This window comes from Protopterus annectens, chromosome 3.part0 (genome assembly GCF_019279795.1).
Source record: "Protopterus annectens isolate FY-2018-M chromosome 3.part0, PAN1.0, whole genome shotgun sequence".
Lineage (NCBI taxonomy): Eukaryota > Metazoa > Chordata > Ceratodontiformes > Protopteridae > Protopterus > Protopterus annectens.
In genome coordinates, this window is record NC_056731.1 from 307,503,416 (window position 1) to 307,523,991 (window position 20,576).

At 42.1% G+C, this 20,576-nt stretch overlaps 1 protein-coding gene across 2 annotated transcripts in view; it reads left to right on the forward strand.

Moving 5' to 3' along the window:
- Positions 1–20,576, forward strand: part of RNF32 (ring finger protein 32) — a 1,105,278-nt gene that overhangs the window by 247,314 nt on the left and 837,388 nt on the right. For both annotated transcript variants that reach the window (XM_044064786.1, XM_044064787.1), the window contains exon 3: positions 14,649–14,931. In XM_044064786.1, coding sequence (XP_043920721.1) covers positions 14,649–14,931 — 283 coding nt within the window. The remainder of the gene's footprint in view (positions 1–14,648; positions 14,932–20,576) is intronic.

The following is a 20,576-nucleotide window of genomic DNA, read 5'->3' on the forward strand; positions in this document are numbered from 1 at the left end:
TATTATACTCCTCAGGCAAATTACATTAAGGAAATGGTGAAAAAATATTGGAATGTATCTTTCAATGACACTGATTTAAGGGATGTATTGGGTGAGTCACCTATTTTTGTATATAAAATGGGAATGAATTTGAAGTCCCTTCTGGAAAGGAATACAGGACAGATTAGAGACAAAGGAAACAATCGAGGAACTAGTAAATGTGGAAGCTGTCAGTATTGTAAAACCATTAATGAAGACATTAATTTGGTATTGGACAATATAAACAAGACTAGAGTTACATTTGTAAATGGTAATTGCAATACCACGAATATTGTATATTTAGCCAAATGTCAATTATGCAGTTGTTACTATATACGTAAAACTGAACGAAAATTCAGAATGCGAATCTATGAACACTTATATGCAGTTAAAAAGAAAGATAGTAGCAATGCCCTAAGTCGACATATTCAAGAGACTGACAATAGACATAATTTCAAGTTTGCAATTTTAGAACGTGTGAATTACAATATTAGGGGAGGCAATCTGAAGGCTTACATAGTGGCTAGAGAGGCAAAATGGCAAATATTGACTGACGCTTCCACAAAACCAGGACTAAATGAATATATATCATTAAGACCATTCCTAACATAAAACACTTCATCCATGTGTCCTATGTTATATCATGTTGTTGAATTTCCCTACAGCAATTGGATAAGAAGTGACAGTTTTCTATACTCTGCCATTAATGTATTATAATGTATTATCATTTATTGTAAATTCATTACAATTCATCACATTTAACACATTTTATTATTTATTATATTTATTATATATCAATCAATATGAGTTATAACACATACTATTATTAATTTTAATAGTTTTTAAATCATAATTTAATTTCATGGTTTGATACTTAATATTTATTATTTTATACTACATTTTTTACATAATATAGAAAAGATTTGAAGATATTTATGGAAAGTATCAGCATATTGAAGTATTTATATATACACTTTTTAACAGTATATAGTTTTTATATACTTAGGTTATTTACATATACATATTTTCCAACATACCTTTACTGTTACATTATTCTTCTATATGTATTCTTTTATTATTTAGCACAAGTGCACTTTGATAATTGGCCCATACATTTGGTTTATATATGTATTAAGGTAATTATACAAGTTTGGTTTTAACAATATTATAATATATACCATTGTATTTTGACGTTTTAATCAACAAATTTAATATAAGCTTGATAGGATATTATTTTAAAAGGGTTTTAAATTATAAATTGTTTATTATTTATTTCAACACTGGTATTGTTTGTAGGAACACACTGTACACTAATTTTTACTTGAAATATGAATGGATAGATAGATAACGTGTTGTAGAAAAAATAAGATGAATATGGCTTTAAAATTCTATGTAAAAAGTTGGTGCCAAAAAGCTTATAAAATGATTCATTCTATGATTGTATTTGATTCTGATGAAGTCCATGATCTAGTGGATGAAAGTGCTTAATCGCTTTACACAGCAGTTTATTGTTTTTAATTGAATTGCATATGTTCTTTTGAGTGCATTGGAACGTTTCGTTTTGCTGTTTTGACATTAAAGAGGTGTATTATAGCTTCGCTGGTCCATTGGCTTATTCCACTTGGCTTACACTACTTGGCCTGGTTTGCAGCATTTCACTCCTTGCTTTTGGTACCCTGTCCAACAGTACAATAGGCACATAATTGTGGACAATGCGCTTTCACTCTGTTCCCCACTGGACGACTGCAACATATGTGGTGCCATCAAATGTGATCCACAAAGAACATACAATGCCTTACAAACATGCCCTGTATGGACAGATGCCACTGACACCAGGGAATACCTGTATCATGCTAACATTGCAGGTGCAGGGTCAACCTGTTGTCTGTTAGCAGATCCTGCCACACCAGGCCAGTATTGGCACATCTGATGATAACAGTCAGTGTACACAGCATGTGCCAGGCAAACCAGGTACACTTAAACATGTCACTGTACATTACTGTGGGATGCGCATGTCACGGACTATCAAACACAGACATGGCATGCATTGCAAAGCAATGGCTACACACAATGGTAACCAGGATGAGACAGGTCATACAATACCCATCTGTGTGGAACATTGCAGACACTTCACCCCTGAACCACACTGCAGACCATTGTCAGGTGGCCTGATGCCAAGGATTACCCCTTATCCAGCCTTGTACAGCCATCTTGCACAGCCAACCACTACACACCCATGAAGCAATGCACACATGCATGTCAGTACTGGCATCTTGTGTCTGCATGTGGGGTATGATGTTCCCAACCACAGTCACACCCAGTATAACTCCCATTGGCATACTGACTGATGTCAGACACGTTCACATGCCCTAGCCCATAGAACCTCAGGATATCCCCTGTGGTGCATGTAATACCTGTGCATTACTGCAGTGTGGCAAACTTAGTAGTTAGTAAGTGTATTTGTGAGCCTGCCAAAGTGTGCCAATGTGTCTGAGTCCGTTAGAGAGTGTGGTTGTGTTGACAATGACATCTGTTCATGTGGACAGCCATGTGTGCTACACCTAATGTATGCCTACTATATCTCTGTTGCAGATGTCGCTCACCAGCACACATATATGTTCTTACAGCACACCAACATGTCAGCTATGTGGCACATGGAGTAACTGCATGTACTTGTGATAGTAATGGCTAGTCAGTCAGGGGTTTGAACCCCTGTACTGGTAGGTGTGTGACAGAAGATGCTTAGGGTTTAGTCTCCCAGCCCTTCTCTGATGTACTTTGCCTCTGTCTGTCCCTCCCACACACTCTCTGGTGGATGTGGAGATGTACACCTGCTCAGCAGCAGCTTGTGTTTTGTAAGTGATGGTCATGATCAGGTAATGGCCTCTGCACCTATTGCAGTCCTGATTGGATGTGGAACAGCTGTGATGACATTCCCATAGCCAATTGCATGGAAACACAGTACAATATCTAGGAACATCATGTTGGTGTTTGCCCATGGCAGTCGCTGTGAGTGGAACCTGGATCTGGTGTTTGGTAAACAGTATCACAGATGAAATCGAGATATTCCTCAGACAACATACACTGTGGAAAATAGCCTAAAGACAGGAGGGTGATGTGCCAGACATGACTACAACATGTAAATGTAGCTATGCTTCATTCAGACTACTGCAGTTTAATAGATTGTGTGTGGCAATGGCTAGTCTGCATGTTTTAATAACTGACAACACAGTGCTCTGTTTGTGAGGAAATCCCCATCTGTAGGGTCATCTGTAGACTGGTCAGTGTGTGCAACCATTTGTTTCTTGTGTTACTCACAGAGCACACATCTGTGAACTGCAGAAGCATAGTGTGAGGATTGCAGTCAGTACACGGTGACAGTGATGAGAGTTACTGACATCGCATCCCTGATTGGACATACGTCACATGAAACAGTGGTATGACAGTCACTGTCTGAGGTTATCACAGTGACATGCCAATAATGGGCCACTGTTCATAGCTGCAGTGACAAGTCATCTACGATTTGGACAGATGTCATGCAGTATATATGCATGTGTTGTGCTCCCTCTGCAAATGTATGACATCTGTTGTCTTGGGATAATGGTAATATCTATGCATGCTGTTATAAGTAATCCTGAATGCTGTTGAATATTACTAAGCCTTATCTGTGTTAAAACTGCAACACCATAGGCTGTATGGGATTGCAGGTCCCCGCGGAACCACCTGTCCCACTTCAGCTGGCCATGGCACTGGGCACCAGCACGTCTGGGGCTCAGCCTTGGACCTTAACCTCTGTTGGCTCTGCACCACCTTCAGGTGGAACTGCCACTGAGGATGGGGCTTGCCCCCCTGGGAGCAGGTCCAGACAGGAACTTGTCAGCCATAGTACGGTCCAGGCTGTGGTGCGTAGGGAGCTCAATAAGGGGTTTTAAGGCCAGCTGCGCCAGCTCGAGGGCAGAGTGGCACAATTAGAGGGTGAGCCTGCCCCTCCTAGATAGCCCCCAGCACAGCCACCTTTGGGGCTGTGAAGGTGCAGTGGTGGCTGACCATGGGTGGGGACCTCCGTCCCACTGTTTCCATTTTGGGGCTCATGGCCTTGTGACTGCCAAACACCCCTCCACATCCAAGGTGCTTCCTCTCCACATATGTCATATACCGCCCCTGTATGCTGTCTTGTCTGTCATCCTACCCAACCTATCCTCCAAGACCATACCTACTCTCCTTCCCCAACATCCCACTCTCACCTTACAAAAATGGAAACAAAAGGCCAATCAGTTCCCAGAACAACTTTTGCCCCAGACATAGCTGTGTGTCCACTGGACACATGCAACCTTTTTAATTTGCATCACAACATACTACGGTTGTCCTCACCCCTCTCCCAAGTACACGGTCCTGGTATGCACATGACTCCTAAAGGTTACAGGTACACGTGATGCAGACAATCCCAGTGTACAAACGGCACTACCGGTCCCTCTATGGTTACCCCATTTAACTTTTTAATGATGATGATGTTGCACAAACCACCTTGCAAGAGTACTGTTCTCAAATTATGATTGGACAGGAACTGTTTTGTTAATGTAAATAAAATGCTCAAAGTAATGTATTTGGGCAATGTACACATGTTTGCGTGTATTAATCACACATATCTGTCTGAGGGAGTCTTGATATTACATAGGACAACACCACTACATAATAAGGAGTTGCTGGTGTTTTCCTTTTCATTCTTTTTTAATGCTTGTCACATGGTTTGTTCTTGATATATCTATATATATCTATATCTATGTATGTAGATATATCTGGAAATAAACATACACGCATACATCTACATAATGAAATACATTTCCTGTACTGTTGACTGATTGTGCTGGATGATATGTTTGTGATAACATCAGATGTCTGTATATCTGCCATGGCTTAGTGGTAGATCACATTGGCTGTGGATTGGCTGTGGTGTGCAAGATCCTGTTTCGAGCCTTGCAGAGGCCGTTTATTTTGTTGCTGGGCAGAACAAGGGCCGTTGGATACGGAGTGATTAACCCACTTTTAAGCAGTTGTGAGCGGGTGTGTGTGGGTTTGTGCGACAGTAAGCAGTGGTTACTTTTGGTTACAGTTCCTTACACTCAGTTACCTTCTTGATTGTTTAACCTATGTAAGCAGTGCTTACCCCCACGCAAACAGTCTGAAACCCGCTCACTGCTGCTTAAAAGTGCTTACTCCTGCGCTAATTTCTTTAAAAGAAAAGAAAAAAGGGGTGATAGGAAAGTGGTGAAAAAGGGGCACAAAGAGGGAAAGACAGTAGGCAAGGTAGCTAGGGATGTGCAGGAAGGGTGTAGGGAAGGTCCATAGCTGTCCATTTCTTCTAAAGCAACGGCTGTGCATATGCAATAAATTTGACAGTACATTTGGACACTCACAACCCTGAGAGAGGTGTGAGGACAACAATAGTATGTTGTGATGCCAATTAGAAATGTTTACATGTGTCCAGTGGACACATGTGCGAAATGGACAGCTATGTATGGGGCGTTCTTTTTTTGTGGGAACAGATTGCCCTTTTTTTCTTTTATTTTTAGGTGAGAGTGGGATGTTGGGGAAGGAGAGTAGGTATGATCAGGGAGGATAGGTTGGGTAGGATGACAGACAAGACAAACAAGACGCATACAGGGGTGGTATATGACACATGTTGGGGGGGACACCTTGGACAGGGAGGGGTGTTTGGAAGTCGCAAGCCCATGAGCCCACAAATGGATACAGTGGGACTTAGGTCCCCACCCATCAGCAGTCACCACTTCACCTTCACAGTCCAGAAGGTGGCTGTGCTGGGGGCTGTGTAGGAGGGGCAGGCTCACCCTCTAGTTGTGCCACTCGGCCCTCAAGCTGGCATAGATGGTCTCGAATCTCCCTGTCGAGCACCCTACGCACCATGGCCTGGACCATACCATGGGTGACAGGTTCCTGTCCACTCCCACTCCTGGGGGGGGGTGAGCCCCATCCCCTGCGGTGGTTCTACCTGAAGGTGGTGCAGGACCAACAGACAAGGAGGTCCCAGGCTGGGCCCCAGATGTGCTGGTGCCCAGTGCCATGGCCAGCTGAGGTGGGAGTGTTGGGTCTGCTGGGACCGGTATTCCCATACGAGCTATGTTGTCGCATGTTTAAGGCAGATATGGGTTAGTAATAGTCAACAGCATTCACGATTAGTTATAACAGCATGCATAGGTATTCCCATTACCCAAGGCACCAGATATAAATAGTTGCAGAGCAGGTGGAACACATGCATATATGGGTAAACAGTGGCCATTACAACAACATGCAGGTTTCATTGATGGCAACAGGCCAACAATATGGGAGTATTTTAATATGGCACATGCATAGAAACAGATGTGAATATTTATAAAACGTCCCAACAAAGGTTAGGAGTGTAGACATACCAAATGAGTTGTGTAAATCGGTTATTTTTGCACATATGGTAGGGGTGAGAGAGAGAGAGTTCAACTAACAACTAATAAGTCCTTGTAGTTTTCACAACATTCATAGTCACTGCAGTGTTCTGTCCCTTACATGTATTATTACACTACCCAATGGCATTATATTGTACTATGATATGTTTATAGATTAGTATGTATGGGACCTGTGTCTTATGTACAGGCTTGACTAGATGCAGGTGTTAATGCAACATGTTTTGAGACTTGGGTGAGATGCTGGGATGACAGGTATGTTTGCATGTACATTCTCTGACTATGTACAAGTCTGACTATCAGTTATATGTCATTAACAGCTGCCTACATTTCTTGGATCATCACACTAATTTGTCAGGGGAACAGGGCAAAAGGCAGGTGATGTGGGCCATTTATCAGGACATACTGAGCAGATTGGAACAATTGAGGGGTATGAATATGCATATCACTCTCTATTTGAGCATTCTAGCAAAATCTGTACAGTTGTTAAGTGTAAATATGCATACAGCTTTCTCTCTGAACATTCTAACAAACTTTGTGCAATTGTGTGGAATGATTATGCATACAACTTACTAGCGCTCCTGGGATCCAAAGCCCTGCTGTGTGTGACAAAAGCATTACAGTTAAGATCACTGTACACTATGCTATCAGGCAATTTTTGTGAGGCTTTGCAATGTATTTTGTATAATATGACTGACCTGTTTGCACTTCCAACATTGTTATACAGGACTTCATACACATTTTATCTGCATGCCACAGTGTGGGTAACACTGCTTACTACAACAGTACTATTTAATAACTGCAACAGTACAACAACATATGACTGCAGAGTAAACAGAAGCAATGCAGGGATTACACCTTTATTCACAGCATAATGCACAATTCTGTATACTGGTACAACACTTTCTGAGGCTCTTACATTTATTTGTTATGACAGTACATGCAGGCTATTTACTAACCTGCCTCGCGATGCATCCTTTGCAGACTAGCATCATAGGCTTGCTGGTTCGCAGCACGCTCATCTGCAGCTGTCAGAGAAGTACAGTGATATTTAGCCACACCTATTCATAGTATACACAAGCTAGGTAATTATTAACTACGTAGTGGAAGGAGTACTTACTCAGTTCTGGGGCATTCTGCATCTGCCTTGCTTCCTGGATCCACTGTTCTAGGACATCCCCCCTCCGCCGCTTCAGGTCTGCATGGTGGTATCTGACCTGCTCACCAGTCCAGGGAATACCTGCGGCACTAGTGAGGTCACGGGCGAGACTGTCCCAGGCCTCCATTTTGCACTGCAAGCCCTGGTACTGGCCCTGCAGTAGTCTCCTGTCATGGTGCTTTACCAGGAGCCATACCATGAAATTGGACTCCTGGATGACCCAGCACTGCACTCTAAAGTGAATGCCTTCTCCCACTCCAGCCATTCTGCCTGCAGGGGGATGCTACAACCAGTTATGAGCCATATTCCTACCTCTTCGGTTTAAGTAGGGCCGGATTCCTGCAGTTTTCTGTAATTGGCCGGTTTCAAAAAGGCTAAGCTATGGGCACACCTGCTTAGTTCAGGTTGGCACTGCTTAAAGAGGTGTACCTGTGGGCATATTGTATTGGCTTCCCTACACATTGCTTACAATTACTTAGTTGGGCTGCACTGTGGTTAGCATTGCTTACTGATTATCTAGCATTATATTTGCCTGTTGTCAATGACGTCTTACTCATTACAGGTTATATATGTGTCTGGTATCCATCATGCATGTGTACATACACTGTATGGGATCCTGGGGACTTTATATCTTTATTACAGTGACACCTCAACTCTTTGTTTACTGCAGTACTCCAGTTCACATATTTATGGTCTGTGGCAGGTTATAGCACATTACACTGTACATAGATTCAGTTCACATATTTGATTTGATTTCCCTGTTGTGAGGATTAGTTTGCTGATACCTCCGTTATATGTATTGCTATCATGGCATAGTGGTTTACTACTATGACTGTGATGTACAGGGTCCAGAGTTCTAGCCTTGTAGAGGCTGGTTATTTTGTTGTTGGCCAGAACACGAGCTGTTGGGTACAGAGTGATTAAGGCACTTTAAAGCAGTTGTGAGTGGGTGTGTGAGGCTTTCCACGGAGCTAAGCAATGCTAACCTCCGGATACAGTTTCTTACACTCAGTTAGCCTCTACATTGGTTCACCAGTGTGATACTCGCATACCGGCACCCAAATAGGCTTACACCCGCTTGCTCCTGCACTTGCAAATGCACTGCATTTGGTGTTTGCATCTGACACTCACACCCCTGGGTGGAGGTGAGGACTACGATAATACCTTCTGATGCCTATTACATCGGCTTACATACCTACAGTGGGGTGTTGCGACCATGTGTTCATAGGTGTTGCTTAGTGGGTTATACAATGGCACATATGGTCATACCATACTTAGCCATTTAAACTGGACTGTGCTGCGGTGGGACATATATCGGGAATGGCTGCCCATTAGGCGTAAACATGCCAGTCGACTGTACGGAATCCGCGGCCTGGCCAGAGTTTGCTTCATACTATTGGTATGTTCCTCTTACAATCTGCATCTGTCTGGCAAATACCTGGGAACTGACACCATTAAATACAGACAAGTAATTGGGTTTAGGACCCCACATCCTTCAACCGAGTCATGCTAATGCATACCTATTATTCTGTCAGCTTTCTAAGGTTGTAAGTGGGATATGTGCTTTCCGTCCCTATCAGACCTCTCAGACAAGTGGGGACAAATTTCAACTGAATCAGGGACAAGTCAAGAAACACTCAGGGACAATCAGGGACACTTTTAAAATATTAGTGCTATTAACTTGAAATATTGACAGAATCAGCGCATGTGAATTAATACACATTTTCTGAAGTAAAAGGAGTTTATAACACTTAATTATTGTCATTATTCATTAAGTGTAATTCACCATTTTTCCTCCAAAAGTCAGTAGTTTTAGGAGGGATTAAGAGGGACAGAGTTAAAATTTGAGTCAAAATCACAGACATCCATGAAAATCACAGACAGTTGAGAGGTATGGACCCTGTTTGTTCCCCCAACAGTTTATGTCCTGTCCAGTGGATTTGCTCTTAGGGGTTGAGAGGTATGGGCGTAAGCTCTGCCCATTTTGGAATATTACTTACATCCCAGGGGTGGTCCTAATAAAACTGCGCCAGCCAACACCTGCACGCCTAGGCCCATAATTGCATACCCATAGTTCCACCACCTGCCCCTCCTCTACATCACTCTAATGATCAGTAATTTTTGGTGTGTCCCACAAGGGACATTGATGTTTTTGTTTCAAGATTAGACCTGGCAGGTCTCTCCCACTGGTAGTATAAATTCATAGGTTCATAGGATGGTACTAGGCTATCAGCCCTAGGGCCTATACAAGCCTAGCCATAACAATTCCCTGGCTATTTCTTCCCACAATATTTATTTCCCTTGACCCCTATCTAGCAGGGTGATTGACGTGATCCCCGGGGTGAATTTCCTTTCTCCCATCCAATCATCAAGGTTCCTTTTGAAGAGGGCCAAAGAGGCACTCTGCTTGACATGTATGGGCAGTCTATTCCAGAGTCTGGGGAGTCTCTGGGTCAGGAACCTATCCCTCCAGCATGTTTTGTTTATTGTGATGACAAGATTTAGATCCATGTATATCCTGCCTGTGGTCTGGGAAGCAGTGGTGTGTTTACTTTTATTGTGTGTCTGTATGTTTCACCGGTCTAGCTGGGGGGGATGGGATGATGCTACGTGTTACACGTTTGTTGATTCGACCCCTCACCCCCATATGCATGGCCTGTGAACGTATGTAATTCATAACTGCTGTATCATATCCTAGCTATATACATTATATTTACACACACACATACATATATATATATATATATATATATATATATTTATATACATTACTATATACAGATATAGCTGTATATGTATGCATACATGTATATATTTATATATTGCTGTTTATATATATCTAACGACATATGGGTGTATTGGTGTCTGCATATGTATATATCTATATGTGGGTATGTATATGTATTCTGTCTCTGTATGTATACATTTGTACTACGGAGAGGTATATCTCCATGTAGCTATGGACGGATATACACACACATACCTCTACATATATACATCTACATCTGGTTATTCCATTCCTTGTCATGTAGATTACACTTTCCTGCAGTGGGACTCGTAGCGGGTGTGGCTGCTCGTTGGACGATGCCTCTGCCCAATTAACACTTTTGCTTACATCCCTGGGGATGTCTATATAGACCCACATCAGCCAACACCTGCACACCTAGACCCTTAATCTAGCTACCCATAGTTCCCCCACCCGCACCTCCTCTACAGCACCCATCCTTACTCTGGGTGCTGGTCGGGTCTGAACACACCACTACATGCTGCCCACTCTCCACTTCACGGGACCCATGTCATACATTGTCTCGACCCATGGGTCATCAGGCTTTCCCACCCTTGTATTTTGGGTATGTACACACCCCGGCCAAAATGTTCAGCGTATCACCTTGTTTTGGTTATATGTCCATTTTTGGGAATCCCGCAAGGGACGCTCCTGTCCGTGTTCCAAGATTAGATTTCACGGGTGCACTGTGTACCCCCCCCCCAGTTGTATCCTGCCTGTGGTTTGGGGAACAGTGGATTAATTACATTGTTTATGGGTTTGTGTGTATGTTTCCTCTGTCTGGCTGTGGGGGAGGTCATGCTACGTGTTGCATGTTTCTTGCTTCGGCCCCTCACTTCCCTTGGCATAGTCTGTGAACATATGTCACTCTTTTGTGCTGTTTCCTATCATAGCTGTATATCTGTGTATATCTGCGCACGCATGCACACACACACACACACACACACACACACACACACACACACACACACACACACACACACACATATATATATATATATATATATCTGTAAGGCTAGGGTTACCACCTTTTCAGGTGGCCAAAGTGGGACAATTGTGGTACAAGAATCAGATTTTGCAGGCCAAAACATACCCACGGCCAGTACAAGGGACAGAACTTCAATTATTTTGCCTAAATAAAAGCTTATTGTTGTAGCATTTTAGTTGCTTATTCTGTTTCTTATAACATTTAGGTGTTTCAGATACAGAATAAATGTTTTATGCAACTATTACATAAAATATAGGAAATAATTTTGCCCTAATATTTCAGGACAATTGCCATTCTTACAAGATTTTTGCAGGACACAACTGCCCAAAGAGGGACTGTCCCTCGCAAAGTGGGATAGGTAGTAACCCTATATAAGGCAATGCATACATGCATACACCCCGTGCAGACGCACTTAAACACGCTTACTGGTGCTTATTTATGCTTAAACCTGCTTACTAGTGCCTTATTCATTATGTCACTGACACTTCGCTCCAGTTCACTTTTAATTGTTATTATGCAGGTTATACAGCAGACAGATGTCGAAATATATTCATATACAGATTACCAATGGAAAATGGTATGTGCTTCAGTAGGATTCGGAACGGGAATGTCTGTTCGTTAGATGGATGCTCTAACCACTACACTATTGCTGTGCTGCTTCATTTGCATATATACCCATATACCCATGACTCCTAGTTCCTCAAACACCCACCCCAACACTACACTAACACAGCAGTCATCCATTCTCCAGTTGGATACACGGTGTATCCACACCACTACACACTGGCCACTCCCTACTCCTGTAGACCCATCCCATGGGTTGACTCACTCCACTTATCCTCAGACATCCCAAACTTTTAGTCCACAAACATTGGTGAAATGAGTGACCAATAGGACACTATTCGCAATTTTACATGTCTTTATTTCAAGATTAGACTCTATAGTTCATTACACCATTACTCCCGTTAACATGGCACTACAATAAATTAATAGGTATGACTATGTGGTAACGCACACGTTACACATGAGAGCTAATAATGTACGAGTTTGTCAAAATTATTTTACAATTAGGACCGGTTTAGTGATTGGCATTGCCGTAGCAGGCAGATCACAGGAATGATTCCATGTGTAGGAAAGTCCTCATATTTGATTTTTTGAGAACAGCACTGACTTCGGCCATTATACACACTTCTGCATTTTAGCAGTTTCGTCCCTTCCCTCTTATGCACATACTATTATTCTATCTACTGTTGAGGTTTGTAGGGGCACTTTCATGTTATTTATGTCTGCGAAAGGAATGAATGTGTTACAGGGAATGTACTTCTACATATAGATGTATGCATGTGTGTATGCATATATACTTATAACGAACTCGCTGACCTCCAAGAGGCGGGCCAATTACAACCAGGCCATCCAACCCTGACACGCCTGGATCCATAATTTCATACCCATAGTCCACCCCCCACCCGAGTTCGACATACATGCAAACCATCCATTTTCCGGTTGCTATCACAGCCATGACACACCTCCAAACATTGCCCTCTCCCCAGCGTTAGGGGCCCTACACGTATGTTGTCCCAACCCATGTATTATCAGGCTCTCCCACCATTTAGTCCATGATCATACCTGCCCTTGCTTGTGTAATCGTCGGAGGTCCAACCATCCTAGCAATTTTTAGGTAGTCCCACCAGGGACTACTCTGTGATTGTTTATAAAGTAGACTTAGCAGATCGGCAATGTTATTCCCACTGGTAGTATCCTGCATGTGGTGTGACTAGCAGTGCTTTGCTCACCCCTGCCCAGCTGGGTATGACATACACTGACAGCACTAAATAATACTGGAGTTACTGTTGATTCCCTTCTCATTCTTTTTGTATGCTTTATTGTTACAACTTTCATTCTTCATATATATATATATATATATATATATATATATATATATATATATATATTTTTTTTTTTTTTTTTATATATATATTTGTACATTCACATGCACATACATCTACATAATTATATACATTTCCTATGCTGGGCACTGCTTACACCAGCGCAAGCACACTCATACTTGCTTACTGGTACTTATATATGTTTACTACTGCTTATTTGTGCTTACACCTGCGTACTAGTGCCTTATTCATTACGACACTACCACTTTGATTGCATGACATTAGTTAAACATTTCATGCAGTACTCCAGTTCACATTTGCATGTTATTATGTACGTTATACAGCAAAACGACATTCCACATGGAAAATGATATGTGGTATAGTTGGCCTCGAACCATGCATGCCTGCTCGTTAGGTGGAAACTCTAACCATTACACTATTGGCGTTAATGTTAACTTCGCATGTTTTTCTCTATTTGGTTGATTTTGATGTGTAAGCTATGCTAAGCAGGGGGCAGCGACGCGCAAACACGCTGTGCCTTGCTTACACTTTCGATATTGAAGCAATACAAATGTAAAATAGGGACACAGGGAATCTAATTGTGAAAGTTCTAGGGACTGGGCTCAACATTCCGCTACGTGCTTGTGTGTTTACTACTTTGATTTTATTTCAGTGTTCATGGACACTCTTGTATGCTTAGCTTACATTACAGTATCCACGAGCACTGAATTAATTGCTTACTATTAGAGGCGGGCTCTAATAGTAAGCATAGTAGGTTGTGCAACTGTGAGGTCATGTTTCCGCCTCCGTAGAGCACTTGAACACACCTTGCACTCACACACGTTTCCTGTGCACGTCGAGGGTGTGGCAGCACGCCCTCATAAATATTCATATGGAGCTGCAGCACCATCTGTAATGGGCACACTTGGCGCAAGTCTAAAACTGTCCTTGCGCCGAGCTTCATGAATCCCGGGGTATGTTTTATTTTGATTGGTGAAGTTCGCATGTGCTTCTTTTTTACTATTGTTAAAAAATGGTGGAAGGTAAACTCTAATAAAGATGTGAGTTGTATCTGCAGAGCACATAAGCTAGTATTAAAAATTAATTTCACTACATGGTAGGCATCATTTAGAAATGCCACTGGATCAAATAAATGACATTACCTAAACATTGTGTGTATACATGTATACATATATTAACGTATATATATATATATATATATGTATATATATATATATATATATATATATATATATATATATATATATATTTATATGTATATATATATATATATATATATATATATATATATATATCTGTACTTATATCACGTTCCCTTTCTATCATTTTGTCTTCCTAGAGTCACACTTCTAAACCAGAAGGCCTCGCACTTGCAGCAGCTGCTTTGCAGGACCACATTTTACACAGCCTGCATCTACAGAACATGTCCTTAAGCAACCCTTTGAAGACAAAGCTTTGCATGAAATATAAGGGTTGCAAACCATCCACCACACATTCTGTACAAGCAGTCGTAGATAGTGGTTTAAGAAGAAGAAAAACAACCTACTGTAATCTGAAAGGAGCTGCAGATGATCAGGACAAGGAATATGTTCTTGATCCCAGCCCTTCACCACTTTCACTAGGTAAAAACAGAGTTACTGTCATACATATATTGTAAAATGCATGTCTTTTAAGATTGTGGACATATGTACTGCTGATGCATTTATAAGGACACTATGATGTAACAGTAACAGTTTTAAAAATGAAAGGCTTCTCCTCTTCTTTCTTCATCTCCATTTGATAGATTCCAGTAAAGATGCTTTGATTTGTATCCTAAGCAGGAGATCTCAGCTGTGCCACTTATATGCATTCATAATCTTTCTGAATTTTAATTGTAAAGCAGTTGGATTGCTGAAAAAATAGTTTTAAAACTGTACCATTTACTAGTTTACTGTGTCCCTGAGAAAAAGGATGTATGGTTGATCAATTTGGAATATCAATACTTCCTTTTTTCAAAATAAAAAACACTCACAAGAGAACTTAGTTACAAGCATCAGCAGTGCTAGCTGAAAGCTTCAGTCAAAGAAAAAAATAAATTATTGATAGGTAGTGATAAGCAGAAGATGTCTGGAGTGGCAGTGCAGTGTCACAGTGGTAAACTGCGCTGATTTACAATACTTTGTTCTTCAGTCCGTTTCTTAGCTAAAGGACATTCTTTTTGGAGTCTGCACGTCCTCCCTGTGCTTGCAAGAGTTATAACCTGATACGTCAGTTTCCTATTACATTCCAAAGATGTGCTCTAGGTGAATTGGCAGTCTTACATATTACCCATAGATGTGTTTACCCATTTCCCCAATAAAGAAAAGTAGTTGGTTGATTGTGTCTAGTTTTCCCATTCTCAGTTCCCAACTCTGCTTTTTGCCAGTTGTTTCAAATCTTCTAATATGTGACTGCACAACCATAGTTCATGTGACTACCCTGCACACCTTTGCCAGGTGCTTCTACTTTCTGTGTAGTTTTGTAAACATGAAACCTCCACATCTGTTCATAAGCTTAAAAGTTAATCAAGGACATAGGGGAAGCTTGACATAGACTAACTCTATGAGTGTGTGTGTGTGTGTGTGTGTGTGTGTGTCCTGCAATGGTTTGATGCCCCAATGAAGATTATTTTCTCTATCTTGTGCCCACTGAGTGTGAGAATAGGCTTTGGCTCCTCCCCAGCAGTGCTGACATGGATTAAGTGAAACATTGGAGAATGAATGAATGAATGTCTGGAGTAAGAGTATATGAACATGGGTTCACTGAGGGGATGGAAACATTCCCTGTTAATAATTTATTAGCCAAGTTAAAGGGAAAATAAAAGCAACTACCAGAGAGCATCTATATGCCCCAAAATAAAATCAATAAGAATTAAAAATGCTAACTCCTTATTGAGGTGTTGCTGCTTGCTTGGATTGACACTGGACCTATGTGATCCAGAACACATAAATACACAAAAACATACTCAGAGGCTCTAAATAAAAATCTACCTAAGCAACAGAGACCTCCAAAGCAGACATCCAAGCAAACGCTACCCCAAAACAAAACACGCACAACACATAGCCCAGAAAGTCAGTGTGCCAAGCAGCCACAGCCCTTAAGGCTGAATAACACACCTGATACTCTTGTAATAGGTGACTCTATTGTCAGACACACTGACGTTCCGCTCACCAGGCTGAACAAAGAGAAGGTCACAGTGAGCTGCCTGTCGGGCGCTAGGATCCGCCACATAACGCAAGCACTCAGGTCACTCCAAAGCAAATACAAATATGACTCAGTCATCATACATGCTGGTGTGAATGACCTGAGACGTACCTCCCTGGACTACATGAAAAGAGACATAGAGGAGCTCTCTGATCATGTAGCCCAGGCCGGTATGACCCTGACCTTGAGCAGCATCTTACCCTCACCTAAAATGATGCCACAGTACAAAGACAAAATGATCGATTTTAACAATTGGCTAAAATTTTGGTGTCATTCAAAGGGGATCCAGTGTCTGTCAGCCTGGGATGACATGCTCAACAAGCCACGTTGCTTCGCTAGGGATGGCTTGCACCTGTCACCACTGGGCTTTCGGATATTGGCAAAGGCTCTTGCCACCCCATAGTGCCTTTTAGGCAAGGCTCAAAAGTCAAACCCACCTCCATAGACAGCACAAGGAACAAGAAACTAAGGGTAATGCTGCTAAACGCCAGAAGTCTTAACCTCAAGATGCACGCACTCGAAGCTCTCCTCAGTATGGAGAACATCGATATCTGTGCAGTGACAGAAACCTGGTTCAAGGCTCCAGAGAGCACCCCAGCACTACCAGGTTATACCTCATATCATGCTTTTCGGCCCCAAAACCCGGACCGAACCACAAAAGGAGGGGGAGTTTCCATATTTATCAAGGATATCCACACCTTCAGGTTAGTGGCATTGCACAAAGTATCGGAGATCATCCATGTGCAACTAACAGTGGGCAAGACTGCTTTTCAGTTTATAGCATCCTACAGACCACCCTCTCAAAGTCAGGAATCTCATTCGGCTTTCCTGAAAACATTGGAGAACATGAAGATCTCTCCGAACACCATTATATTGGGCGACTTCAACTACCCAAACATAGACTGGGAGCACTACTCAAGCCCCAGCACCTTAGCCCAAAGGTTCCTGGAAATTATAAACTCAAATGCTATGGAACAACTAGTCACCACTCCCACAAGAGGGGATAACATACTAGACCTGATCATTACCAACATGGGTACTCTATGCTCCATACCAGAAGTATATCCCTCATTGGTAAGATCGGACCATAAATTAATTTCACTGGATATCCACATCCTGACCCCACCCCCAACCCAGAAAACCACAGTGAAAAACTTCTCAAAAGCAAACTTCTCACTTCTCAAAACCAAAGTGGAATCCTTCAAGGCCCCAGGGCCAGTGGAAACTACGGCCCAAACTGCAGAATCCTATATAAACGCATTCTATGGACATCTCCAGGAATGCATGGATCATGCTATCCCAAACAAAACCAAGACCCAATCATCCAAAGGCAGGTGTCCAGTCTGATGGACACCAGCCATAAATAAACTGTACAACAGAAGGAGGAAGCTACTACATGATAGAGCAAAATCCCTAATAGGGAAGGCAGCTCTGATCAGTACTAGCAAAAAATTACGATCCCTCATAAAATCCTCCAAGGCCAGCTTCGAGAGAAAAATTGCACAGGACACTAAAGACAATCATAAGGCTTTTTTCAGTTATGTTAGGAACCTGGGATGCAACTCCCAGACTTGTTCTGAGTTGATTCTAAACGACAAAAAATACACTGAACCCACAGACATCACCAATATCCTGGCAGACAGGTTCAGTGCAAACTCCCCCCCAAAAGAGCAAGTATCTATCCCAGCAGAGGGCTGCCTCCCAAACATCTCTGATGCTCAGGTGAAGGCTGCCCTCTCCAAAGCAAAAAAGACTGCTTCCATGGGACCAGATGGTGTCCCGGGTTGCGTCCTACATGAACTCCAAGAAGAACTAACCCCTCAAATAAAACAGCTGTACAATCACAGCCTCACTACAGGATATGTGCCCACAGAATGGCGTACAGCAACAGTGGTCCCACTCCACAAAGGTGGAGCCTCTACGGACCCTGTAAACTATCGCCCCATAAGCCTGACTAGCCTAGTCTGCAAGGCTATGGAGAGGATCACCATGGAGCTCATAAACAAAGACATTGGGGGCCTACAGACACTAGATCCTACCCAATTCGGCTTCGTCAAGGGCAGATCCTGCCTTTTGAACCTGGTCGACTTCTTTGAAACAGTCACCAAAGCCATAGATGAAGGGAAGGTAGTCCACACAGCCTATCTGGACCTAGCAAAGGCATTTGACACAATACCCCACTTGGGCATCATAGATAAGCTATCCAGCTTAAATATAAACCCCTATGTCACAAGATGGGTCACAAACTGGCTGAAAGACAGAACCCACAGAGTGAGAGTTGCTGGAGCCATGTCAGACTCGAAACCGGTCACAAGTGGCGTCCCACAAGGTTCTGTCCTGGGACTGCTCTTGTTCGGTATATACTTTTCCGAGGTACAGGCCAACGTGGGAGGACTATGGCTCACCAAGTTCTCAGATGACTGCAAACTGGGCGCCATAATCGACTCTCCAGCTGACACAAACATCCTTCAAAAAGGTCTCACAGAGACGGATAACTGGTGCCAGAGCCATGGTCTAAAGCTAAATGCCAAAAAGTGTATAGTCATGCCCTTTGACAAAAACAATGTGCCCACAAATTACCACATAGGCGGTAACCCATTAAGTACAGAGAAAGTAATTAGGGATCTGGGGACCCAAGTTGATAGCAATCTCTCCTTTGACAACCACATTGCCAAAGTGGTTAGAAAGACCTTCTACATAGCCCACCTCATCATGAAAGGATTCACATCTAGATCAAGACAGGTAATCGTGCCCCTTTATTCATCCCTCATCAGGCCTATCATAGAATATAATGCCCCTTTTGGGATGTACCTTACCCGACACCTGCAGCAATTAGAAAGACCCCAAAAGTACCTCACCAAGAGGATCAAGGGACTTAAGCAGATGCCAAATGCTGCTTGGTTAAAAAAACTCCAGCTCTACTCAGTTGCATACCGCCTACTTCGAGGCGATCTATGCCTGACATATAAAGCTATGTCCAATCCAGAATTAATGGACATGCTCCACCTCAGTAAATCTAAATCCCTTAGAGCCACACGCTCGAGGGACTTGAACCTCAGCACAGAAATAAATTGAACTTGCTGGAGGGACAGATTCATAACCCAGAGGCTCCATTTGCTCTGGAATAGAATTCCAATTCATGTTAGGCAGAGCACCTCACTGAATCTCTTCAAGAAGAATCTTGATGAGTGGATGGGGGATCGTAGGTTTGTCCCGGGGATTACTTCCGTGTCACTATTAGACAGAGGCACAGTAAACTAAACCTTAAAAAGGGCACAGTATACTCAAATCAAGGGGTGGCGTAAGCCAAACAAAATCGGGCTAGGCTTGTAATTGCCCCAGGGCAGATAGCCTAGTATGAACCTATGAACCTATGAATAAAGCAGCTGATGTAAAGAAAAGTGAATGCATGATACTCTCTAAACTGTCTTTTTTTTATTGATTAAAGGTCTTTGTGCTACTGTTTATGCGCATGTCTGTATATGAATTTATGTATGCCTGTATTTCTTTATTATTATGGAGTTATACAGATTAGTTCATCAAAGTCAACCATGTAAATTCATAAGCCCTTGTATATGGGTTTTCTGGCCATGAGAATTATTAAATTCTGACATTCTCTGTGCAGCAAATGCCAAACCTTCACTCTGCAGTGAAACAAAGTAAGCCTACTATGTAAAGTAGTAGCTGTACACCTCACTTTTTCTTGGTGCTCAAAAACAATTTGTTTCTCATTGTGTTACAATTTAAACACTGGTCATCTGACCTAACAACTTGTGCAGGCTAAATATTGTCTTCATTTAATGTTACTAAAGAAATGATCAGTAGTTTTCACTAACACCATATGCATTTTGTACTTTTCTGTAATGGTTTCCATACAGAAAAATTATTTATTAACAGCTGTTGTGGTAGGCAAATCCACCATTAAGTGCATGTTTACAGGTACACACAAACAATTTTTATGCAAAAAACAAGGGTAATTTCACACTATTTTGCAAATATTTTTATTAAATTGCTTCTAAATGCAGAAGACGTAACATACAAATCT